Source organism: Rhinolophus sinicus, linkage group LG05 (genome assembly GCF_036562045.2).
Source record: "Rhinolophus sinicus isolate RSC01 linkage group LG05, ASM3656204v1, whole genome shotgun sequence".
NCBI classification, from domain to species: Eukaryota; Metazoa; Chordata; class Mammalia; order Chiroptera; family Rhinolophidae; genus Rhinolophus; species Rhinolophus sinicus.
In genome coordinates, this window is record NC_133755.1 from 184,423,118 (window position 1) to 184,447,979 (window position 24,862).

Here is a 24,862-nt window from a genome sequence, read left to right on the forward strand (position 1 = left end):
GCACAGATACCCGGCTCCTGGAGGTCCGCTCTGCAGCCTGGCCTGTGGGTAGCGGAGCGCCCCGTATTCCGTGGAAGCTTACAGAGATGTAAAGGCTTTCTTGCCTAAGAAAACATTCAAATTCACTCCTGATGGACAAAAACTTTTAAATCTGAGCATACAAAAAATTTGGCAAAACTGTGGAGCAACGGAAAGTCGAATCCTCCATTGGAGTGTAAACTGGTACAGCCATATCTGGAAAAGGGACTGGCATCGCCTGGCACAGCAGATGTACACACCTTAGGCCCCCGCAGTTCAACTCCGAGATATGCGTTCTACCCAGAAGACCCGTGCAACAACGTTCATATAGCATTGTGCTTAATAGCCCCAAGCTGGAAATGAGCCAAAGGTCCATAAACAGCAGAATGGATAACCCCAACTGAAGGATGTCACAGCAAGGAAAATTAACCGATGTTAGCTGACTATGAGTCTTATAACGTTGAGCAAAAGAATACACACTGCATCACTTAGGAGTACACAGTGAGTAGGAGGGGCCTGCTTGGCTGAGGTGTGGGACTGGGGTTCTGGTGCTGGCAATAGTCGCTTTCTTGATTTGATTTATAACCATCCTGTACATGCGTTTATTCACTTCCTCATATGAAAATTCTATTTTACAATGTTTAAAATGTTATTTTTTAAGAAGCAATCAAGCAATTGGCTAATACATGATGGACTAGTGATATATACATGGAAGTCTGGAACCAGAAAAGATTTTTGAAAGTACTTGTTTAATTAAAACTCTCCCCATATTTTACTGCAAACAAACAAAAAGGATAGAAAAAGGACTTTCTTTGATGGTTATTGACAGAGAAGCATTGTATTTATTCAGGTACTGTCCTGGATACAAAACAATCTATATAACATTCCCCATCCTTAAGGGGCTCACAACCTCACTGGGTATATAAAATACAAAGGAAGCAAAACAATAAGCAGTATGAAGGGGTTCAGAACAAGTCTCCCCAGAATGTGCCACTTTGGCATGGGAATTATTTTGAGCCGAAGACAATGGGGATCCAAAAGACTCAGGAAAAACTTTTTACCTCCCCTTTAACTGCCTAAAAGAATGTAGCTAGATGGCTTGGTCCAGTAAGAGAGCGATCACCAGAGATAACTGCGAAGAGTATGAGCCAGGTGTGGTGGGCTGGGGGAGCTCGGCAGGGCCTGTTTGTTCAATGTCCTCTCTATGTCCTGTTGTCTCTTTCATGGCGTGGCAAACATTTGTTTACCAAACCTTTGCTCTACCCATCTTCCTCAGAGTTCTCTTCCTTCCCTTTGAAACCGCAGATCCCTATCCCCTTGTCCTTAGCTCAGGATGGCACATAAGCCTCAAATGACTGACTGCCAGGGATCCTCTTATTGTCCCACAATAGTACATAATAAAATTTGTTCATCTCCTGTTAGTCTGTTTTATGTCAATGTAATGAATAGAACAGCCAAAAGAACCTATAGTGTAGAGGAAAAATTCTCCTCCCCTATAGGTACAATATATGATTATGTCTAAATGAACTACAGAAACAGAGATGAAGGTACTCTGGGATCTAAACAAGCATCGGGAAGCAAATAAACAACTATGGACAGTCTCATTGTGACAAATGTGAAAAAAGAGCATAAGATGGTAGTAGCAGATGTAAAATATACTTGACTCTGTAAGCCAGGCTGTCTGTTTTTGTTTTTCTTATCTTTTGATATGTTTGAGAATAGGAAGCATGCACTGACTGAGTGCTCATCATGTGCCAGGAACGGTTCATGCTTTTCCTTTTTCCATCTCTCAACGTCCATTGATGGAAACGTCTGCTATTAGTCCATTCTGCAGACCAAGAAACTGAGGCAGAGAGCCAGGTAACTTGACAAAGTTCACACAGAGAGTTGGCTCAGAAAGTCCACATTTAAAAATCTGTATCTCGCTCTTTTGCACGTAGACGGTGGGCCGGAAGGTGCGTGTTCCCACACCGCTGTGGCGGTTTTGTTTTCTTTTCCCGAATAAACCCTCTTTTTGATGAACTATCTAAAAAATAATAAAAATAAAAATAAAAATCTGTATCTCGCTCCTTCCAGCAACGACCAATCAGAAAACGCTCCGGCCTGACGCCCTCACCCCGGAAGTCCTGAAGAGCTCCGCCCCGCCTCTCAATACCCTTCAACCGATCATCCCAGGAAACACAGGAAGTGACAGTGCCCACACTTCCCATGGCCGCCGCTCCAGCGTGGGCACCTCGCTGAAGCCAAGGGCGGGACTGGCGGAAGTGACAGTATAAACGCGCGCCAGCCGTTCAGTAGGGTCGGGAGGGTGGCCGAGGCGGGTGCTGGGGCCGCCTACGGCTTAACTCCGTTTTCGCGGGCGGGTAGTGTTCTCTGCAGTGACTCCAGGTAACAGCCCTTTAGCCTTTTATCTTTTCTGAGGGTTGTGCAGAGCGACCACTGCAGCGAGGCCCCGGGGCGATGGCGGTGGGAGACGCAGGTGGGCGCGCAGGCCGCGCGGGAACGTGCCTCCCGCCCGGGCCAAAGCCACTCGGCCTGTACCGGCCGCCCACCCGCCGATTCGCCCGCTGCCCTCTGCTGTAGTTCGTAAGCGGCTTTCGGCCGTAGGAGCGTGGGGTGCAGGGCGCGGGGGGAACCCGGACTGCACGGTGCCGCGCACCAAGCCCCGGAGTCCTCCTGTCCTGCCGTCGTTTCTCCTGACGTGGGAGGCTAAGGACTACATCCTCTTCGTCTGTGTATTTGCAGCACTTCTGTTGTAACAACAGGATTAGTGTCAAAAGCGTGTAACCGTTCGTATATCTCTGACATTTTCTGAGGCAGTTTTCATGCTTATGATGGTCTGTCAGTAATGAGTATGTAGTCCTTGGGGTCCTTTGTCCTCTGAAAGTGGTTATCAGATTCTTTCATTTATTCCCGAAATAGCTGAGTGCTTGCTTTGCAACTGCACATGCTTTAAGTGACTGTGGGTTTTTGACTTTCCACATGTAACTAGGACCTGTAAGTCTGTGTGAGAACGTCTGATCAAGTATTAATGTTTAAACTGAAATCTGATGATAATAGGACACATTTATCCTGTGCTTCTGTATGATAACTAGATGCTGTTTGTGACATGTTAATCAGTTAATCCTATTTGATTCAGTCAGTTTTCACAACAACCCTGAGCAAGTCAGGGGTCCATGTGAACTAAACTGATCAAAAGGTCTTTCAGCAGCCACGTGGTTCTTTTGTCTAACACTAACTTCAGATGTTTAGCCAGTAAAGAGTAATTTCAGGAAAGCCAGACATAAGCACACTTTGTATTTATGTGTTCTAAAGAGGTAGTTATTGCATGCGTAACAACATGGTCTTTTATTTATTTTTATGTCTGTACTTCTTAGTGTTTTATTAAAGTAGCAGCTCAATAACCAATAGACTAAAGTGTATTGGACTTAAATTAGGTATTTATTGAACTTAACGCCCAAACTTTGAGGATATAAAATTGATTGGAATACTTTAAAACCTGAACTTAGCCTAATAGAGTTGTGTAAACGGTGGGTAATAAATCTTTCTACTCAGATAAGACAGTTCGCTTAGGAATTGGCATTTTTCCCCCCAGAAGTTTTCAGTGCCGAATCACGACACCTTAAATTGTAACATTATAAGAGTGTTTAAACAGTAGCAAAACAGGTTTTATTTCTGTTGGCGACTTGGCATGCAGTCACAGTTAACATGGAAAGAATAAGATTTCAACGTTATTGGTAAAAGGAAGTGTATTCCAAAATAGCTTGTGTTTTGGGTGGTGTGGGGGGTTGTGTAACCATGAAACTGGTTTATAAGATTGTATAATGTACCTGTATTCTTACATTAAACTTCATTCTGTCCTCAAAGCAGCATCAGTGTTCCCTGCTGTGCCTGAAGATAGAGAGTTGAACTTGCTGAGAAGAGTGTGCTAGGGATGCTCTAGGAAAAGCCTGAACGCTGAGGCGAGCTCCAGGCCCAGGTGTTGATTTGCCAAAAAGAAAGCAGTCATCATGGATCAGAACAGCAGCCTGCCACCATATGCTCAGGGCCTGGCCTCCCCTCAGGTAACACAGCGGTAGGGGGTGCAGTCCAGCTGTTGGCGTTGTCAGAGAGAATATGGAAGGGAAGGAAATGTAGCAGTCTGTTTTGGAAAATGGATGTATAAAGTTACCACGTGACCTAGCAATCCCACCGCTAAGCATTCACCCCAGAGAAATGAAAACACAGTATACACAAAGCCTGCACACAGATGTTTACAGCACCTTTATTCATAATAGCCCCAGCACGGAAACACCCCTAATGTCAGCAACTGGAGAATGATCGTCACTGTTATTGCTAACATGTCAGTGTTTTCTATGTGCCTGTCATCGTGTTGGATGCCTTCAGTGGATGTCTCTAGGGTAACCATAAAATTTATCATCCAAACTGAGATAGATCCTCTTTGAGAGTGAGACGGGGAATCACCGAAGCGGTATGTTAGGATAAGAGTTTAAACAAGATGCGTGCTCACTCCAGTTCTCTCCCTTAGTCTTTCTAATGACCTTCACATGTTACTATCCCCTAGAATGCACGAATAGCTAAGCAGCTTGTTCAGGTTCTCACACGTGGTAAGTAGCAAGCGTGGATGGCACAGCCAGGTCCAGTTCTGAGCCCTAAGCCGTTACCTGCTGTGTCGTGTAAAGAAAGGGGGTGTATAAAGAGCAGGTTCCTGTCGCCATGCTCAGGGACCTGTCACACTGGAAGATGCCCGTCCTTCCCCAGGTGCTCCCTGCACACAACGCCCAGCTGCTGGCCTGACCCATTTCCTCCCGCATTTGACAGGGCGCCATGACCCCGGGAATCCCCATCTTCAGCCCCATGATGCCGTACGGCACGGGGCTGACCCCACAGCCGATCCAGAACCCCAGCAGCCTGTCTGTCCTGGAGGAACAGCAGCGGCAGCAGCAGCAGCAGCAGCAGCAGCAGCAGCAGCAGCAGCAGCAGCAGCAGCAGCAGCAGGCGGTGGTGACAACGGTGACAGCGGTGACAGCCGCAGCACAGCAGGTGGCGGCCCAGCAAGCAACTCAGGGTGCCTCGGGCCCCACCCCGCAGCTTTTCCACTCACAGACTCTCACGACCGCACCATTGCCGGGCACCACGCCCCTGTACCCCTCGCCCATGACCCCCATGACCCCCATCACGCCCGCCACACCCGCCTCCGAGAGCTCTGGGATCGTGCCCCAGCTACAGTGAGTATCTGAGCATCCTGCCTGGAGGGCCCCAGGGCTGGTTGTCTTGGGGTGTTGCTCTGCCGGTGTTGTGGCCAGAGCTGTCTCCCCTCAGAGCTGGTTGGTGCCCCAGGGAAGCCCTGGAAACAGCTGTGGAAGTTGGGCAGCTTGTCTGTGTACTTGGCGAGCAGAAGCAGCGCGCCCTTCCTTTTGCAGACGTTCCTGCAGCTGACTGGCTCCTCGAGCCTCTGTCGTCTCCTTCCCTTGTGGTGGTGTCTTAGGTCTCTGGGAAGATTCAGTCTCATTGTCGTGGAATTCGTGGAGTTGAGTGGCCTTGTTTGTCCTTACTGCTTATTGGGACAGCCGTGTCTAAATATTTGAAGAGCTGAGGATGGGTGTTTGTGGCCTGAATGGGTCTTTCTGCCTAAAGGACGTGGGTCAGGATGGGGTGCACTGTATTCATACGGGTGGCACGTTCGTTACTCAGCCGTCCAGAGGAGGCAGCTTGCTAGTGGAGCCCAGGGTATTATGCCAAGTGCCGTGAGCCGGTCACAAGACACACACTGTGAGCCCAGTCTTGGGAGGTGCTTAGTGAAGCTCCGAGACAGGAAGTGGAAGGGTGGGTGCCAGGCTGGCGGGGGGAGCACAGGGTTATTGCCTTGTGGGACAGCTTCCGCTTCCCAGGGACGATGGTGGTGACAGCTGCACAACAGTGTGAGTCCGGAATGCCTCTCTGGTCTGTGCCCTGAAAGATGGTTAGATGATGAATTGTAGGCTATTTGTGTTTGAACAATTGTTTAGAAAGAGAATACATTACTAGTTGTGTGACTGAGTTTGTGACAGAGGCACCAGAACTTGCTGGGTTAAGTTCATGAGGGGACAGTGTAGCAGGCAGGCGTGCATATGAAATGGCTCAGCGGGAAGTAGGTGGTGGAGAGAGATGAGCACGTGCAGTGGGTTGCCGCCCGAAGTGGCCTCACACATGTACACTGAACAAGGCAGCCGTCTTCTTTTTACCACACTAGGAGCCACTTCTGACAAGAAGTGTTGCATTTTGCTAGTACAAGAAAGGACCAGAAGCAGCAATGAGCTAGACCCAGCTGGAGATGTGTACACAGGACATGGCCATCGGGTCCACATACAATGGTTTATGGGCAGTTTGTTCTGTTCAAAGGACATTGCCCATTTCAAGTCTATACTTGCAAAACCAGGAAACTACAAAATTAAAATTTGGGTTTGCTTTATTGAATTTTTATTAAAATTTGTAATAAAGTTCTTTTCCACTATATATTTTCTTTTGTTAAGTTATTCATGAACTGATACAAGAATACTCAAGAGGGAGCCTATTGGGCCTAGATTAATAAATGGTTATGTCTGGTTTTCTTGATTGACTGTTAATCATAAGAAAAAAGCAGGTGTTTTTTCCTTTGTCAAAGATACTGAATTCTTGTTTTTCCAAAAGATACTTATTTTGAGAGGACCGAGGAAGTCATGCCTGCCTCTTTCCTTCATAAGTAGTGGTTTTAGGAATAGGGGTTATGGTGACGGTAGCTCAGAGCTCGTGGATGAGCTGTGTCAGTGTAAGTGAAAGGCTGAGGCTCTGGAGAGAGGCAGGCTTGAACCCTGACACTAGTCCTCGGAGGCCTTGTGTGTCCTGAGCAAGCCAAGCCTGTGTAAGCCTCAGTTTCTTCATCTGAAGATAGTTATTACTGCATGGTGCACCATCAGTACTAAGTAACAATTCATGTGAAATGCTCTCACACCATGGTATGTGGTACTTGTAAAACATTTAATAAATGTCAGTGATTTATTAAAATTTCTAATTAAGAAATTAAGTTAAAACTAAACTAATGAAATTAAATTAGTTTTGTTGAAAGGATCAGATTTTAGATAATCATCTAATACCTCATCCTGTAAAAGGTAAATAAATAAATCATGTTTTCTTTTCAAATTTCTTGCAGAAATATTGTATCCACCGTGAATCTTGGTTGTAAACTTGACCTAAAGACCATTGCACTTCGTGCCCGAAATGCTGAATATAATCCCAAGGTCAGAGCAATTGTAATGTATTGTAGACTGTAATAATACAGGAGTTTACTTCTACAGGTCCCTAGATGAAAAAGTCTGCGTCATGTTATGCATTAATGCTGTTTGTAGAGCTGATTGGAAATAGGAGGGCACTCCACTACTTCCTGGTATGGTTGTAATCTGATTTACTAGTTCCCTCAAGAAGTAGAAAAGGCTTATCAAATAGAAAAGTTATAGTTACAGAAGCTGGTCTTGAGAAGCAGCAAGTTCAAGGTAGAAACGGAGGTACTGGTGTGTATTAAGGTGTAATTAGCTAAAGAATACAGTTTTGCAAATGTTACTTGTTGAAATGTATGAAAGAGCACACAGGTCCAGGGGCCGCTCACTCAGCTGTCACAGGGTGTTGGTTCTGCCACCCTAGCATGCAAGACCTAGTGTGCCACACGCAGAGACAAGGGTGTCTTGTGCAGGGACACGTGGCAGATGCTTTGACAACTGTATGCCCTGGGTCCTTTAGTAGTCGGGATGTTCTTTGTCATGGTTTGGTTCTCCTAAGAGAAATCAGCAGTCTGGCAAGACCTCGTTAACGATTGTGTCTGACTTTCAGCGGTTTGCTGCTGTGATCATGAGAATACGAGAGCCCCGGACCACTGCCCTGATATTCAGCTCCGGGAAAATGGTGTGCACAGGGGCCAAGAGGTAGGTGGGGGGCCCTTGTGCTGGCCTTGGCTAGTGTTCTGTGCAGTAGGCCAGTTCTTCCATAAGACGTGGTTGCTCCCTTGTTAACATGGTTGGGTCTGATCACTTCAGACAGCAGTCATTTCGTCTTCTTCAGCTTAGGCATGAGTCTCAGACGTACGTTATCATTGCTTATTCCCACACAGTTCAGTTATATTTTATGTGTATTTGATAAAATGTAATATCAACATTATTAGGAAGGATCCCTTTAAGAGAAAGACTTTATAACACAGTCACCCCCCCAGTGGAAAACAAATGGGTTGAGTCACAGAATTTCAGAGGGGATGGTGAGTGTGGCAGACCGCACTGGACGAGCAGTGTGACAGCACAGTGTGTGGTTGCCGGTGCCTGCCAGCCTCGTGGCAGCACGTAGAGAACGCACCTTTCCCGTCACATGCTGTTGCCGTGCTCCGCCTGTTTGGAGTGAGCCTGTCTGAAGGTTAGCGTTTCGGGCCTTGGCGTCTAACACTGTCTGACAGCCCCCATACTTGGCAGGAGGCACACGTGGGGGGAGGGCTAGTAACATCAGCTTCATAAAGCTTTTACAAAGGGAAGTAGATTGAACTTTTCAAAGAAAAGATGATTAAAATGCACTCGGAGGTGTTAACGTAGAGGGGCAGTCGATGCTTGTGCTTAGTATGACCTTTGAACTTGTCCTTCAATGACGGGAAAGACATGGCTGTGTCCATCCCAACTCTGGTCTCGATTTTCAGCAGGCAAGACGTGGGCCTGTCCCTGGCTTCCACGTGACTCTTCATGTAGGAGTCTGTCCGCTGCTGTCCTCTGGACGGAACACCAGCGACTGGCTTGTCAGCGGATGCTGGGTGTGGGTTTCCTCCCCAGTCTGTAGCCTCTTTGTGCAGAGCATTTCCCGCAGACAGAATAGTGCCTGTCTAGTTCGGTAATTACTTTATCCAGATAAGAAACCATAAATAAGTTTACTTTCCTGTAAAAAAGCACTGCCTGTGGGCTTACATTTTGTCACTCCTGACTTCGCCCTTGAGTTCCTTGTTTATGATGGTTTTATCACTTTCACCCATTTTAGCGAAGCTCTGCTTCGCTAAGTCACAGCTTCACCTAACAAATAGTCACGCGAATGGGCAGGAGACTTAGTGTGTACGTTCTTCAAGTCTGAATCTCGTCAATATTTTCCTGCCAAAAGGAAGCCCATTCATGTTGGTCTTGGCAGGCATCTGTGGGCTAAAGTACAGTGACAGTGACAGTGATGGTGACAGTCAGGTCTGTGACACACTGGGCTGTCAATAGTCTGGTCATGGAAAAGGTGCTCATTGGGGCAGGCCTTTGTTTTCTGCCTTTATAATGAAATGGTTCGTATCTGCTGGTCTTTTATCCCCTTGGGTGGGGGTGGGGGGGTTGGTGACCAGTTACACTTTTTTTAAACACCTTTCCCAATTTGGACTTTTTATAAGTTATTCCTCTAAACAACTATTTTGGCTGTGTGGGTATAAGTCTCTCCCATTCCCTCCCGTTCCCTCTCCCCAGTGAAGAGCAGTCCCGACTAGCAGCCAGGAAGTACGCCCGAGTCGTGCAGAAGCTGGGCTTCCCAGCCAAGTTCTTGGACTTCAAGATTCAGAACATGGTGGGGAGCTGCGATGTGAAGTTCCCAATCCGGCTGGAGGGCCTGGTGCTGACCCACCAGCAGTTCAGCAGGTGAGTCTCGCATGTGCTGGTGCGTAACACGCTTTGGCCGCCTGTGTGTCCTGCGGGGCCTCCTGCCTGCTGGCAAGCAGTTGCGGCCCCTCTCACCACCTCTACCTTCCACCCCACCTGCTGACATGAAAGCGCCCCTCACCAGGTGTCACTGACTCCCCTCGGGCATATTTCATTGTTTTAAGTACGATTTAAGTGCAGGAATTAAATCCACAGCCTCGTGTGTCAGCTTTTTCCTCAGCTGTGTGACCTTCTAGTCTGCATTGTCGGCTCTCCCAGCCAAGCGTAAGGCTGAGTGACGGGACTGTCCTTTCCGCCCATGCGCCGTGACTTCCCAGCAAGGACTTGCAAGGTCCTGGCCACCTCTGTAGCCTCCCTCTCACAGCACCCTCGGGCACCAGGCCCTACACACCTGGGAAACGCAGTCGCGTATCTGCCCAAGCGTCTTCCTGAAAACCTGTCCTACATTTTCCACTAGGTGAAACACTCCCCTGCTGACTGCTTCCAGTATCAGCTAACACAGCAGGGTTACTGGGATTCCAACTAGGCATGATGGTGGTGTATGCAGTCAGGAAGCCCTGTTGTCCAGCCAGTGTCTGCTCTGTCACTTTAGTTAACTTGCCTGGCCAGTGCTCACACAGCTAGATTATTCCAATTTAAAGAGATGAGACAGGAATGGAAAAAGACAAATTGTTATTGTCCGAGCTTAGAAATCAATGATACAGGCAGACTGGTCCAGAGTGACACCTGATGAGGGTCAGAGACCACAGAACATTAAGGTAAAGCTGTTGTTCTCATGTCAGAAAATCCAGATTCATCACAAATGGAATTATTTGCCTTCTAGTGCTGGTTGGTCAGAAGTTGGCCTCGCTGGCCTTTAGTCCTCTGTCCTTTGCTGTGACTCAAAGAACTGGGCTTTCTCCTGATCGGGTGGCTGTTTAGTCAGTGTTTTCCCTTGTATGGGTCCTCATTTTGTTTAACAGTATGGACTTTTAATTTACAAATTGTTTTTGTCCTTTTACTTCTAGTTATGAGCCAGAGCTATTTCCTGGTTTAATCTACAGAATGATCAAGCCCAGAATTGTTCTCCTTATTTTTGTTTCTGGAAAAGTTGTATTAACAGGTAAGTTACAATAGACAGGGTGTGGTATCTGAACCTTTGAATGTCATTTTCTCAATGCTAAAAAGTAATGTCACCGAGTTGGGACATTTCGCTAGCAACTGGGAAAGATGCTTCTGCCGCCCTTTTCTTTTCTTCCTACCCTAACACCGATGGGAAATGCACCCATGGGAGGAACCGGAGCAGGTTCCTGCTGGTCCTTCTGCCAAAGCATGACCTATCGGGGGCGGGACAAGGGAGCACCGCACTGGATAAGAGGGCGTTTTCAGTTGGAAGTTGTCCTCTGAAGCGTTGGCTTTCACCAGCAATGTCATTTTGAGACCACAGAGGAGCGCTGTTAGGATCTTGGCTGGAGGCAGCAATTGGGACAGTGAGATGCAGCCACTCAGGGCTGCCCTGCCTGGGACAGCAGGCCAGCTGCAGAGAGGAAGGCTGGCGTCACCTGGGGCACTGCTTTTGTAATTCCAACAGCCATTTTAAGAAAATACTGCTTTAAGAACAAAAGTGGGATTGTGACAAGGGGTTCCATTGCTAAGGTATTAGTGCCTACGTCTGTCAGTCTAGCTTGGCACAGAGACTACGTCTGGTCAGTCTAGCTGTGATTTTGTTTTAAAGTCACGATTTCACCTCTTAGTATGTTAAGAAATACCATTTCCGACTCTCATCTCCACTCCGCGTGTCTTCGTAGGTGCTAAAGTCAGAGCAGAAATTTACGAAGCATTTGAGAACATCTACCCTATCCTAAAGGGCTTCAGGAAGACGACGTAGTGGCTGTGTGCGCCTGCCTTCCCCCACCTGCTGGTTTTTTAAAAATAAATAAGTTTGGGGACATTGAAGTGGTGCTGGTGGGGATGGCCCCGCTGGGCTGTGGGTGACAGCCTGCGTGTGCCCGTGGGCACGTCGGGAGGGGCGCACTTCTCCACAGAGACCCAGCCATGCCCCTGTCTAGGCGGTGCTGCCCATTATTTATATTTAGATTTTAAACACTTACTGCTGTTGACAAGTTGGCTTAAGGGACGAAACTTTAGTGTTAGAGCCACCTTTACAATTGACTGGACTTTTAATTTTGTTTGATTTCTTCCCCTTAAACCAGTTTTTATATTTCTACCAGAGCAGTAAAAATCTTTTTTAAAAGTGTTGTTTTCTAGTTTGTAACTCCTAGGGTTATTTTTGTGCCAGACACATTCCACCTTTCAGTATTGCAGGACAGAACAGGTGTGTTCATGAGAACGAACAGCTGTAAATATTTTCTTTCTTCACAGTGCTCTGTACAATAAATGCTGTTTATAAAGTGTTAGGTTGATGTTATAAATGGTGCCCTGTAAGGTCCATGTGGTCATACTGTTAAAAAGTTGTATTTTAGATATAATGCCTGAAACCATTTCAGTGTGTGTTTGCTTGCTTGCTGTTTCAATCAACATTTCATTGTACGTTGCACTGAAAGTAGATGAACTGCCTGAAAATGTAAGGCTGCTCATGAAAGAGGTACTTATTGCCCTCCATATATCGAACACCTCCTCCTTCCCAGATAACACTGCCTGTAGTTCTCACTCTGACCCTGCAACCACCACCCAGAACCTTGCCGGCCATCCCAGAAGCCCCCCGTTTTGGCTCCCATCCAGCCACCAGCCCCATGACCCCCTACAAATAGGCATTACCCTAATAGAGGTTAGTCTTCCATTTAAAAAAAAAGAAGATATGTTTTCCTATCTGTTTTATTCCTGAAGTTTCCTCTCCATCTCTTTTCCTTAACATTTCAGGCTTTTTGGCTGGTGGTTTCCTAGCCTGTGTTTTGCTGTTTGCACACTCACGGTGCAGTTCAGTTTGGGCCTTGTTCTGTTTCCTGTGAATGGGCTGCTGCATCCAGAGCCTTGATCCCTTTGTAAAGACTACAAGTGGCGTGTTCTTTTGTTAGTAATCAAGTGTTTGGTTGTTTCTCCTCTCTTTGATCCATTAATTTGTTAGTGGGTTGCAAATGGTGAAATTCTAATAGTTTCATTTTTTTTCATATGTTCCTTGAATACTTTTTTAAAGTGATGCACTTCATACACCAGGATAAATGCTTGTGTTTTTCCCTTTGAAAATTTTCAAGGTAAAATACTTCATGAATTCACAGATATACCCAACTCAAATTCAGAACCACAGGGGTTTTATTTGATCGATTCTTTATTACTTATTACCTGTTACACTGAGAATTCTTAATTTTTAAAAACACATGGGATGATGACTTAAAATACCCGGTAGGTAGTTATTTATCCCACACGAACACACTCAGTCTTACAAAAACAAGGCCAGCATCAATAATAATGTCGAAAGCATTGAAACGTATTTGTTATGGTGCTTTCTGAGTTGTCAAAGTGTGTGGAGACCAGGACTCTGATCTGTCAGGAGACAGGTTCAGGGTGTGCTGTCTATAGTGGGGCTGAGTGGTCAGGACAGGCCGTCTGGGCCTAGCAGGGATCTTGGGTGATGGGCAGGAACCCTTCCTGGGATGAAGTAATCCTGAAGCCAAAGGACACATCTCTCGTGTGTTCAGTAGGGTTCAAAGCTGGGTCCCGCAGTGTCTTCTGCTGCAGAACAAGCCTGTCTGCATTAAGACCCAGAGGATGGCAGGTGCGGGGGGTGGAGAGCAAGAGGGGGAAGCACGTGCTCCCAAATCATCCTAGTCCCTATTTAGTCTTACGCCAGCTCCACATCTGTATAAACTCCTTTCCATTTAAATTTCAGTTGTGTCATTTGCAACTAAGGGTCCTGACTCATAGAAAAGTTAGGATCAACTGATGAGGAGAAATTTAGCAGCCTGCTGAGAATACAAAAAGCATTCTTGGCCGAAGTTACATGATTTCAGGTGTTACAGTGAAGTCTTTAATCCATTTTCAGTTAACTTTTGAGTGGTGTAAGAAATGGGTCCAGTTGCAATTTTTTTTTTCACATGTGAAGATCCAATTTTCTCAGCACCACTTATTGAAAAAACTCATCTCCACTGAGTATTCTTGGCTCCCTTGTCACCTATTAGTTGACCGTATAGACGTGGGTTTATTTCTGTGCTCAGTTCAGTTCCATTGGTTTATTTGTCTGTTTTTAGGCCAGTACTAGTGTTTTGATGACTTTATAATATAGCTTGAAATCAGGAAGTGTGGTACCTCCTGCTTTGTTTTTCTTTCTCAGGTTTTCTTTGGCTATTCTGGGTCTTTTGTGGTTTCATATACATTTTAAGAGTTTTTTTCTCCTGTGAAAAATGCCACTGGACTCTTGACAGGGACTGCAATGAATCTGTAGACAGCTTTTGGCAGTAACATTTTAACAGTATTAATTCTTCCAATCTGGAACACGGATCCCTCTCCATTTATTTGTCTTCAATTTCTTTCATCAGTGTCTTGTAGTTGTCAGAGTTTCTAATAACCTCCTTAAATTTCACCTCCTTAAATTTACTCCAAAGTATTTTATTGTTTTCGATGCTATTATAAACGGGACCAAGTTATTTCCTTTTCAGAAAACTTGTTTATTGTTAGCTGTTTTTAACACGGTCACCAAGTGGGCCCTGTGACACTTACTTTCTGGTGATTTGGGCTTAGCTGTCTCCCAATGGAGAGGGCCTGTGAACTCTCACCATCATCTCCAGAGCTTGCTGGGGATACACACCTAAAGGACAGCTTGGCTGATGACACCAACATGCCTGTAATAATGTCCACGTCGTCTGGTGATGTCTCCAGGAACAGACCTTAATTAATGTGCTGGAAAATCCTTAGCACTCAGGATGCTTTTCTGTTTTGCAAAACTTACTATATGTAACATATCCTGATTATGAGTATTACTTATAATTTGAAGGCCCCACTAGTCATTTTCCAGAAGCCACTGAGATACCAAGCATGATCCTTGCCACCAGTTGATGGGAACTTTTCACGTGTCCTCCAGAAACCATGGGCTGTCTCACCATAGTTATCGGTGATTCTGATTTAACCTTCCAGCGTCAAATTTAATACCATTCCCTCCCTTTTTAAACATCGTATGTAACCAGTCTCCCCGTGGGAATTTCATGCTTCGGTTTCCCGTGTGGCACTGTTTTATGTGCATGTCTCTACGAGTTACGTGTACCTATGTACACACACAACGCGGACCACTCAGCCAGGACTTGGGACCCAATAACCGTGAGAAAGTGACCAGAATTAGCTGACAGCAGCCAGCAACTTTGCCTGTGCTCTGAGCAGGCGTCCCTGGGGCTATGGGAAGCAGGGCTTCTCACAAGGGAACTACACCGCTCGGGGCTGCGGGAGCCTCAGATTGGTTGAGGGCAGAGGTTCAGAAACCACCGCGCTAACACTGTCCCACACCTGAAAGCTGAGCTCCGGGCCTGCCCTCAGGCTGTTGCCTCCTGGGCCAGATGTCCCTGGGGCGCCCTAGGGAATCCCGAAGGCCCAATCCTGCACCCTCAGTCTGGTTTCCTTGCCCATGCACAATGGTGTGAGGTGCAAAGGGTGACCGGTGCTCTCGCCTGTCAGTCTCATCTGTACGCTGACCACTGGCTAATCAAGGTCAGTTTCAAAGTCAGGCTGTCTGATCGCAAACCTTTTCCTGATCATAACTGCAGCTACTTCAGAACTGCTGGGCAACCCTCTCATACTCACAGCCCAGTATTTTCATGTCTAGGCTTCCATGTATACTAGAGCCTGTGACAGACAATCACTTGTTATCAGACCAGCCCCTTGCGGTTTTACCGAAATATTTTTCTCTGTAACTTTGCAAATTTCAGGGGAGAAAATGATCTGAGTGGTTTGACTTAATTAGGCACATTTAACCCATTTTTATTGAAGAACTATACATACAAGAAGATTGTTTCACTTAGCCCACCATTCAGCCCACCTAGCATGTATTTTCCACATTGATTTCTGTGCTCTGCACATACACAGATATTTTTACAAAAATCTAGTCATACTATGAATACCATCTATAAAGGTATCAGGGTGTCAATTTAGATCTTTATCATACTTGGTGTGCACGCAGGTCTCTATCATTAAAACTGGATAGCCTTCCACTATACAGATACCCCAAAATGTATGGAATTCCATCACTGGACATTTTTGCTTCCCTACTATTTAGACATTGGAAACAATGCCTAAAACAACGTCTCTGTACCTCCATCTCTGGTACAATTACTTTCTTAGGTCAAAGTCCTAACAAGTGGAACTGCGAGGTCTAAGAGACCACAAGCATTTCAAAGCTTGACGACAGGGTCTTTAAGGTGTATCTGTTACATCTTGTTTCCAAACAAACTCCTCGGTGTAGCCAGTGCCTTGTCTACAGCTTTCGGCGCAGGTGAAGACGGCCAGGACACCCCAATCAACACTCCTGCCCAGTCTGTCGGCCTTTAGGTAGTTGAGCAGCTGAGGCATGACCTGAGAAGAGGGTGACAGTCACACCTGCTTCAAGGCAAGGAGGCCAGTCTGCTTTCGACAGACCTTCCCTGCCAGGGTGACTGTAGGGTCCCTGAGCTCGCAATCTCCACACCACACAGCAGAATTATAGATATTACACAACAAGCACATTTGACCTAAAAATATTTTACAACTCTGTTCCTTCAAAACCCCTATTTCAGTTGGTCTTCATTTGGTCTTTCTTTTCTACTTGAGAAAGAAGTTCCCAAGTACAGTGGACTGGCTGATCTATTTGGCTCAGCTGGTAATCTAATTATTTTTATCAATAATACATCACAAAATAGGACTGGGGCTTCCATTTGGGCAGCTGTTACTGTCTGGCATTTGAAAGCTGAATAGTAGATGCTCTTACTGTGACTGAAAAAACTCGAATAGTAATGAGGACAAGAAGGAAATCGACTGGTGTCTGTACAGAAGCCAAGTCGTCAGCTGGCAAAAGGAAGACCCACAACTGCCACCATGGAGAGGAACACGCTTCACACACCGTCGGCTCATCTTGGGGTCCAAGAACCAATCGGTTTTGGAGGCAGTCCTCAAAATAGCTTTCTTCCCTTAGAAACGAGTATCACCTACCACTTTGTAAGGTGCATGAACCCACGGAAGAGCATTGCTACTCAACCAAAAATGATTTTGATGCTAACAATTTCTTTTGAAAAATCATTTATCTTAATGATTACATCCACTTGTTTTCTTTATAAATCCACAAACCAAGACTAACAGAGTAAGGTTCCAAAACACTCCTGTCACAAGAATGATACCTTACAGAATGAGACCTTAATTAATGGAATAAAATATATTATTTAAAATTACAAAGGTAACCATAGAGCCTAAAAATAACAATATAACTGCACTGGGAGGTAAGGTCAGGTGTGCTGATAGTGGAAGCGAGTACCTTTAAATCCTCATGACTGCACAAGTCAGTCAACACAGGTCTGAAAACCATCAAAGTGACCGATGTCAGAAAAAGCATGTTATTTAGAGACAGAAAGAACTACTGTTTAAAGCAGTAAAAGACAATTTTAAGCCCTGAGGTGGGGCAGGAAGCTTCTGATTTTCACTATGGCACCTTCTATAAAACTGTCTAGACCCCTGTGCAGGTTCCTTTGGTCAAGTTTTTAATGTTTGAAAACATAAACTTGGGTGATCATGTACTGAAATAGTCTGTATTTAAGGTCATACCTGGAATTCAAATAGTCTCCTGGCACCACAGGGACAATCTGGAATGTCCTTTTCCTGGGGGATATTTTCACCAGAGATCCAGATGGGGGCAATTCCTCGGCCGTATCTGAGAATCTAAAATCAATCACGGTCATGTCCCAACCACCGACACGTCACCTAAGTTTGCAGGGGCAGTGTGCAATCCGACGGTTATTTGGAGGAACTCTGTACCTGCTCCCACAGTTGATGGAACAGCCTTCCATAAGGCAGCTTACTGTCCCCTCAGACCTGGCACCCTTATTGCCTTCTTCATGTCATCAAAGCAATCCTCAGAACTTCAGAATTTATTTCTTAGGTGACATGGTCAGATTGAATCTTGTGACTGTTTGTAGAGGTCGAACAGAACCCTGTTCCCAGGACTGGGCCCTAAAACCGACTGCAGCCATCTGTGCCCTCCTGCACATGAGCTGCACTAAGAGGTTTTATGAGGAACAAATAAATACCACATAAAACATGGTGTTTAGGTCAACACTACAAACAGGTAAATGTCATCACAGTAAGGCCTCATGTAACAACTGAGGTTTTCCCATTTTGTTAAAAGCACACCCACTGCGAACAAGCACTTTCTCGGTGGTCCAGACCTAGACCTCTTCTCCCTGTGAGCCCTGGACACCTGATCCAGTGACTGGTTTATGGGCACTTAACTGAGCTTTCTCTAAGGACTGCTGTTCATGACGATGGGAGTCAAGGAGAACAACACTGAAGACAGCAACATGTGGACACACAATCCCCCTCTATTCTTTCCACATTGCACATGTGGTTACGTCAGCTCACAATGTAACTCAGGATCCAGGATCCTTTTTACAAAACCAGTGTCTCTGTGTTAATATGTCCTGTTGGTTTTACAAGCCCAAGGCCCCTGTTGTCACTGGTGCCTGAACTCCATGTGTCGCAGGCCACATGTCTCCCCCAACACTGCCATTAGGATAAACCCCACATGATGGACAGCACAGCTGTTGTCCTTCCGTAACTACTGAACACCTTTCCTATGTGTGAAGGATGGCTTACAAGACAGCTTTAGTGATGACACCCCTAAACACTTCTGGGAAGAACACAGGGGGCTATATGCGTTCTACCTTACCTGCTCTGGTTCTTGGGCTATTTTAGTTTTAAACTTCTGGAAAATTTTATCTTCCCTGGATTCATGTTTTGCCATAGAATCCAGTTCTTCCTCAGGTGCTTCACCTGAAAAACCATCAACATAATTATTATGGCAACAGGAATGATCCCCATGACTTGCAATTCACATCTGCTGAGGCTGCCAGTTTCAAAGAACCAGCTTAGTGTTAAGCCAGACTGTGGAGGCTGCATGCCCCCACAGGCTCTCCCAACTTAAATTCCTTCAAGCTGGTGCTTTAAGACCATCTCAACATCCTGGTACTCCAGAAGCACTATTTACTACAGGCTGCTGGTGAGCACTTCTCTTCAAAGCTTCACATTTATAATAACAGACCCAAGTCCCAGGCTCAGGACTGCTGTGCACACACGACAGGACACCCAACAAACACGAGCCCTTGCTATCACCACTGTCCTTAAGCCGTCTGCACTCGTGTCTCAATTCTGTCCATGTCTCATGCCTTCCTCTTCCTGCTGGTACATGCGCTCTGTCATCACATGCTCACAGTGAAACTGCCAGCTCGTTCCTTTTCCATTCTCAGTTACTGGAACCCCAGCTACCAGCACCACTGCTGTCCACAACAGGATTTAGTGTCTGTAACATGTATCAGGTTATTTTTAATATCCTGAGTATGAATTACAGACCAATAAGTCAACATTCTAACCTGGGATCCAATCTAGTGGTTTAGAGCGAGTTCTAGTCAGTGAGACTGAGCGCGAACTCCAGCTGTAAAACTTACAGCCAAGAACCTGAATTTCCTCATCGCAAAAGGGGATACAGTTGTTAATTCACTATGGATTTTATTGAGATCATACACAAACAGCCCTTGATGCAGAATAAGTGGTGGTAAATGCTGGCTACCAACCAGCCTCGTAGGTATGTGGTCAGCGCAGGCACTGGAGTACAATCAGCTCTGGAGAGCTAACAGAATCACACATCTAAAACTGGCCGGATCAGAGAAACTAACTTGGAAAAGTCCCCTGCTGCTGACCAAACACTACGCCAAGCACTGTCACATACACCATCTTGATCTGAGGAACAGGTCTGATACCCCATGAACTCACCCATTTTCCAGCATCTCTTGCAGCCCTACCCAAGTGACCTCCTGGACACTTCTTGTGACATATGTGTATAAAAGCCAAGACAGACCTGATATATGCCAAGCACGGGAAGTACAGGAAGGATACTTTCAAAGGAGGCAAAGTTAGGAAATTATATACCGGTACCACAGCTTCCAAAGTGGACTGAGTTTTCCTCTCAGTACCTCTCTTGACATACTGAGCCCTTTCTTTTGTGCACTATGTTTAATCACTTCATGAACAAAGTTCTGAATTAACTCCTTACCCATGCTCCCTGTAATCTCCGATTCATCTGTTTCCACAACTTCAGGTGTAATCTCATCTTCTGTTTCTATTACAATTTCAAATTCTGGAAAAAGGAAATTGTGGTCTGGAACTGTATTGTCCAAATTATCTGAAACAAAAAAGGTAACTAGCACCGTTAGCAATAATTTATTTTTGAAGATAGTCTGATAAACTCTTATATCTAAAGTAGGTCCCATGTAGTAACAGTTTTCCCTAGTAAATTTATCCATATAGTTCCAGCATTTCAGGTCACGAGTCATAAATTAAATGCCTCTCTGAAGGCAAGGCTGGAATACAACTAAGTGGGCAAAACCTCAAAGCTCCTTTCACAAAGGCGTAACTACCAAACTTCTGAAAAATATTACGCCTTTTGTAACATTAACTTTTACCCTCGAAATAAAAGATTTGTGTTGGCAGATGTTATGAAACTAAGCTGAAATTTAAAAATAAAAAACTGGACTCACCTGATTGTGTACAAGCCTGTTTATGTCCTAATCTCCAGTCTAGAGTCTGATGCTCCTTACTGCAGTAATGTGCCTTGTGACATCTAGAGCACGTTTTGGGTCCTAAACAGCCACAAACCCTGCAGAGATGAGCTCCAGACTTGAGCTGGAGGCACACGGATTCTCCTGTCTCAGGAGGAGACTCAGAGGGTGGTTCATAGGAGTAAAAGTCATTTTTCCTTGGTAGCTGATTTCTAAAAACTGACAGAAAATGAGGAGAAACATTGTATTTTTAAATAAAACAATATTTCAACTCAAATGTTTGAGCCTCCATTCCATAAAGGACAGAAAAGCCACCTATTTCTTGAAAAGATAAATAGAGGGCAGTTTCTGCTTTCAGGAAGCTTATTTTCTGAGAGAAAAGGAAAAAAAGTGCAAAAGAAACCCGTAATTATAAGTCTAGACAACAGTCTGGTACCCACAACTCAGTTCTGCGGTGATTCAAACTAATCAAGTTAATAACGAGACTAACGATCCGCAAAAGTATGAAAAAACCATTGGGACCCCGGTATCTGAAAACCGACCCTTTTCAGCATCTGCACGTAACCACGCACACTCAGCACCAGCTACGCAACACGCCGGGGGCTGGGAACGCGCGCGCGCGCAGACCGGGGCCCGAGCGGGAACCCCCGCGGGCGGCACGGACCCCCGAGGCAGCAGCGCCGCACCCCGTCCGCCCACAGCCCCGCTGGCGCCAAGCGCGGGCCGCTCACCGCGCAGGCCGGCGCAGCACGGCGGCGCCCGGCAGCAGAAGAGGAACAGGGCGCGATGGAAGGCGTCGGCTCTGCCGGGCAGCGGCGCGTACAGCTGCAGCACGAAGGCCAGCGGGCGGCCGCACAGCGCGCAGGCCAGCTCCGCGGGCCCCGGCAGCCCGGCCTCACCTAGCCACGCCGGCCGCCCGCCCACCTTGCTGGGGAACTGCTCGCTGCGCAGCCGCCACGCCGGCGCCGCCTCCGCGAAGCCCAGCTCCGCCGCTCCAGCGCGTGCGGCCGCCATGGCGCGCGGGGAACCTGGCGCGCGGGGAACCTGGCGCTCGGACAGCCGCAGCACCCGGCCGGAAGGCGGAAGTGGGCACCGGAAAGCGCGTGGGCATCCGGCCAAAAGCGATTGGACAACAGGGGAGGGGGCGTGGCTAACTTCCCCTCCGTGACTGAGTCGGGCGCGGCCACTTACGTGGGCCTTCGGGGTGTCTGGATCCCGGGGTTTGTGTGGCTGTTTAGGCTGCTTAAGGGCTATGGGTCACGGGTGCTGGAACCTTTGTGATAGTCCTGCATGTACTATGGGGACACTCAAGAGGACACTTGTGCTCCCCTGTTGTTTTTCACCTCACAGTAAACAGTGAACACCTGGCCTTTTTCTTTTTTTTATATTTTATTGGAGAATATTGAGGATCAGTGTGTTTCTCCAGGGCCCATCAGCTCCAAGTCACTGTCCTTCAATCTAGTTGTGGAGGGCACAGCTCATCTCCAAGTCCAGTCGCTGTTTCCAACCTTTAGTTGCAGGGGGCGCAGTCCACCATCCCATGCAGGAATTGAACCTGCAACCTTGTTGTTGAGAGCTCGCGCTCTAACCAACTGAGTCATCTGGCCACCACTCATTTCATTGTTGTAACTACCTGCCCAGATATCCTGTGGAGCAGTTGCTTCTCTGTCCTTCAGACTTCCTGCCGGCTTGCACATCGTCACACTTCACAAGAGATTTTGTACACAGAACAGGGGTGGATGGGATTAAGTTACTCTACACATTTCTCTGCAACTTGTCACTTCACAGAACACATCATGGGGACCTGCCAGGTCAGGAGCTGTGGCTTCACTAGTCCTCATAATATTGCATAAGGGAGGTCACTGGCCACAGCGATGCAGCCTTGCAATGCTATTGGACTTCGATGTCATTCAATTCAGTCGTCATTTCAGCAGTGCCACCAGGAACACTTAAGTGTGTCCTAAGGGACTGTATTAGTTTGCTTGGGCTGCCATAACATAGTGCCACGTTAGATGGTACAAACAGCAGACATATATTTCCTCACAATTCTGGAGGCTAGAAGTTTGAGACGAGGGTGTTGGCAGCGCTAGTTCCTCCTAAGCAGTCTCTTCTTGGCTTGTAGATTGACGTCTTTTATGTGTCACATGGGCCTCCCTCTGTGCTTCCAAGTGTCCTCACGTCTTCTAAGGATGCTCGTCATACTGGATTAGGACCCACCTCAATGAACTCACTTAACCGTAATTACTTACCTGAAGACCATAAACCCAAATACAGGCCCATTCTGAAGTTGTAGGGGCTGTTAAGTCAAACTGTGAATTGGGTGACATGATTCAGCCCATAGTACATACTAACCCCTCACAGGGTTTTTGTAGGGTCCAACGGATCAGCCGTGGTAGGTGTGTACCTGGTGCCTGGCTCTGCAGAAAGGGATGCAGGATATGCTGTGCTGTTCGTGGCAATTACTTCTCATGAAAATTCACCTGCCTCACCCATCACTGGCCTGTAGCATTTCTGAGTTTGGAAAGGCAAGTGGAAAGCAACCCGTCAAAGGGTTTGAGATTCCACGTAGCAGCCCTTGTCCTGGTCCTTGGTGCAGCCAGATTCAGGATCTCCAGACACAGCAGGGGGCCACTGAAATATCTGGGATGGTTGTGGTTGGAATTCATTTGTTCAACAATGTGTTTTAAGAACCTACTACAAGCAGGCAGTTTTGGGACACTTAGCATAACTCAGTGAATGAAGCAGACACAACCCCTGTGCCTCATTTCTAGTCAGTGAGCCAGGCACACTAGACGCCACTCACAGGTCCTGTCCAGCATCCAGCAGACCTGATGCCCTCGTGGCCTCCTGTACATGTGGAGGCCTCTCCCCATATTCTGACCAGGCTAATGGGCCACAGGAAAGCCTACACAAGTGAGTGGTCTTCGGGTACAGAAGGAGGGCTCCATGGAGGAGAGTAGTGGGTGGGGAGGGCCTGGCAGAACGCTGATCTCACACATCCCACAGGAGGGCTGAGGTCTGGCGGCTTCCACTCCAGGAGGACAGGGGTCGCAGAGAGCTGTGGGTAGGTCCCAGGCCCCTGGTGCCAGCATGGAGGCTGGGCTGAGTTGTCCCCCAGAGTTCCAGCCCCACCACTGTCCCAACTCTGCCTGTCCCTCTCCACACTCACCCCTCCTGACCACTGTCACCAGGCCCGGAACAGGAGGTATGCAAACATCTGCTCACAGGTCGGCTTCACCCCTCAGTCCAGATGCCCAGGTGCAGGGAGGCCGAGTGTGTCCAGGCCCTCAATAACTGTCAGTGGGAAGAAGAGACTCACACAGGCTCTGCTAAACCTGCTGGGTGAACAGGACAGCGACATGGGTTGGCGGTGGGATAGGGTGGGATGTCCCCAGTGTAGGTGCCTAGACACAGCTGGTCCCAAACAAGGTGCCGTGGAGGGCACTGAGGAAGGAAAGGCCAGGACTCTGACTTTGCTGCCCATCTGCCCCTCCCCCAAGTCCACTTCTGTGGTGGGAACTGGCCCACCAGATGCAGGGCTGTGGCCAGCGCCTGTGCTTCGCCTGTTTCAAGCTGGAGCTGTCTAAGCACTGGTCAGCCTCCCACCGGGAGGGCCCACGCTCCTTCTCCGCATCCACCTGGAGCAGCCAGACCCACTGAGGCCCAACTGGAAGCTGAGGGGACCCAGACCCACTGAGGCCCAGCCGGAAGCTGAGGGGACCCAGACCCACTGAGGCCGAGCTGGAAGGCGAGGGGACCACAGTCTGGGAGGACTGTCTGGGGGTGGGGGTCGGGTTCCGGCCTGAGTTCCCTTGGAGGCAGTGGCATATTTCCTCGTTGGAAAGCAGCAGAAAGTCAGGCAGGTGCATGAGCCTGTCTCCTCATCCTGCTCAGCCCAGAGCCACGTCCAGCTGTGTCTCTGCCAGCTGCACTAGTGCTGCAGCCAGTGTCAGCTCCATCAAGCCCTCCAGAGCCGGAGCGAGCACCGGTGGTGCCAGCTGGCCCACTGTCTCTGGTGAGTCCTCCATCTACAGCAGCACCTCTAACAACCGGGCAGCTCCAGCCCCAGAGCCTGGCAGCCAGGTGTTGTGAGCACTGAGAAGCTGCCGAGGGACGAGAAGCCTAACCTCTCCCAGTTCCCTCCAAGGCTGGTGGCAGAGCAGTGGGCTTTCAGGGTCGGGGCACTGGCCTTCCCTCTGCCAGCAGCTGCCCTGGCCTGCCCTTCCCTGAGCCAGACTCCTGTGAGCTGGGGCCAAAGCCCAGCTCTGCCCCTTACCACCCGTGTGACCTGGGCCACTTCCTTAGTCCCCGAGCCTTCGCTGTCCACTTGCGTACAGGAAAAGTGGACACTCAGGACCTGCAGCCCGGAGTGGCTGTGCCTGTCAGATGAGGCAAAACAGACACGAACCTGGGCAGGCCTGACTGATGTGGTGGGGACGGGAGCTCACTGTGTGCCTGTCTCTG

The 24,862-nt window shown here is 47.6% G+C and overlaps 2 protein-coding genes across 5 annotated transcripts; one reads left to right on the forward strand and one right to left on the reverse strand.

Annotated features, from left to right (window-relative positions):
* Positions 1-12: 12 nt before the first annotated feature.
* On the forward strand, positions 13-12,163 carry TBP (TATA-box binding protein). Of its 2 annotated transcripts, XM_019712652.2 has the most exons (9): positions 13-519; positions 2,095-2,406; positions 3,889-4,082; positions 4,840-5,246; positions 7,187-7,274; positions 7,861-7,952; positions 9,495-9,662; positions 10,691-10,785; positions 11,471-12,163. In XM_019712652.2, the coding sequence occupies exons 3-9, from the start codon at positions 4,029-4,031 to the stop codon at positions 11,548-11,550; spliced, it is 984 nt and encodes a 327-aa protein (XP_019568211.1). In that variant the 5' UTR covers positions 13-519; positions 2,095-2,406; positions 3,889-4,028; the 3' UTR covers positions 11,551-12,163. The 2 variants fall into 2 exon arrangements, with proteins under 2 accessions (XP_019568211.1, XP_019568210.1); XM_019712651.2 differs by lacking the exon at positions 13-519 and having other exon boundaries at positions 2,268-2,406; positions 3,886-4,082.
* Positions 12,164-15,563: 3,400 nt separating this feature from the next.
* PDCD2 (programmed cell death 2) lies at positions 15,564-21,471 on the reverse strand. 3 transcript variants are annotated; one of them, XM_074333894.1, is made up of 6 exons: positions 21,130-21,471; positions 20,378-20,617; positions 19,894-20,022; positions 18,514-18,617; positions 17,394-17,507; positions 15,564-16,175 (listed from the first exon to the last, which is right to left on the reverse strand). In XM_074333894.1, the coding sequence occupies exons 1-6, from the start codon at positions 21,410-21,412 to the stop codon at positions 16,017-16,019; spliced, it is 1,029 nt and encodes a 342-aa protein (XP_074189995.1). In that variant the 5' UTR covers positions 21,413-21,471; the 3' UTR covers positions 15,564-16,016. The 3 variants fall into 3 exon arrangements, with proteins under 3 accessions (XP_074189995.1, XP_074189996.1, XP_074189997.1); XM_074333895.1 differs by having other exon boundaries at positions 19,894-19,977; positions 21,130-21,457; XM_074333896.1 differs by lacking the exons at positions 15,564-16,175; positions 17,394-17,507; positions 18,514-18,617 and adding an exon at positions 18,955-19,143 and having other exon boundaries at positions 21,130-21,457.
* Positions 21,472-24,862: the final 3,391 nt, after the last annotated feature.

Excerpts from the sequence above, each read along its gene's own strand:
- TBP (XM_019712652.2), top strand. The coding sequence starts at position 4,029 with ATGGATCAGAACAGCAGCCTGCCACCATATGCTCAGGGCCTGGCCTCC. Across the intron at positions 4,083-4,839 it reads AGGGCCTGGCCTCCCCTCAG|GGCGCCATGACCCCGGGAAT; the intron begins GTAACACAGCGG and ends CGCATTTGACAG. Across the intron at positions 7,275-7,860 it reads ATGCTGAATATAATCCCAAG|CGGTTTGCTGCTGTGATCAT; the intron begins GTCAGAGCAATT and ends TCTGACTTTCAG.
- PDCD2 (XM_074333894.1), bottom strand. The coding sequence starts at position 21,412 with ATGGCGGCCGCACGCGCTGGAGCGGCGGAGCTGGGCTTCGCGGAGGCG. Across the intron at positions 17,508-18,513 it reads TAGCCCAAGAACCAGAGCAG|ATTCTCAGATACGGCCGAGG; the intron begins GTAAGGTAGAAC and ends GATTGATTTTAG. Across the intron at positions 16,176-17,393 it reads GGAGACTATTTGAATTCCAG|GTCATGCCTCAGCTGCTCAA; the intron begins GTATGACCTTAA and ends CCCTCTTCTCAG.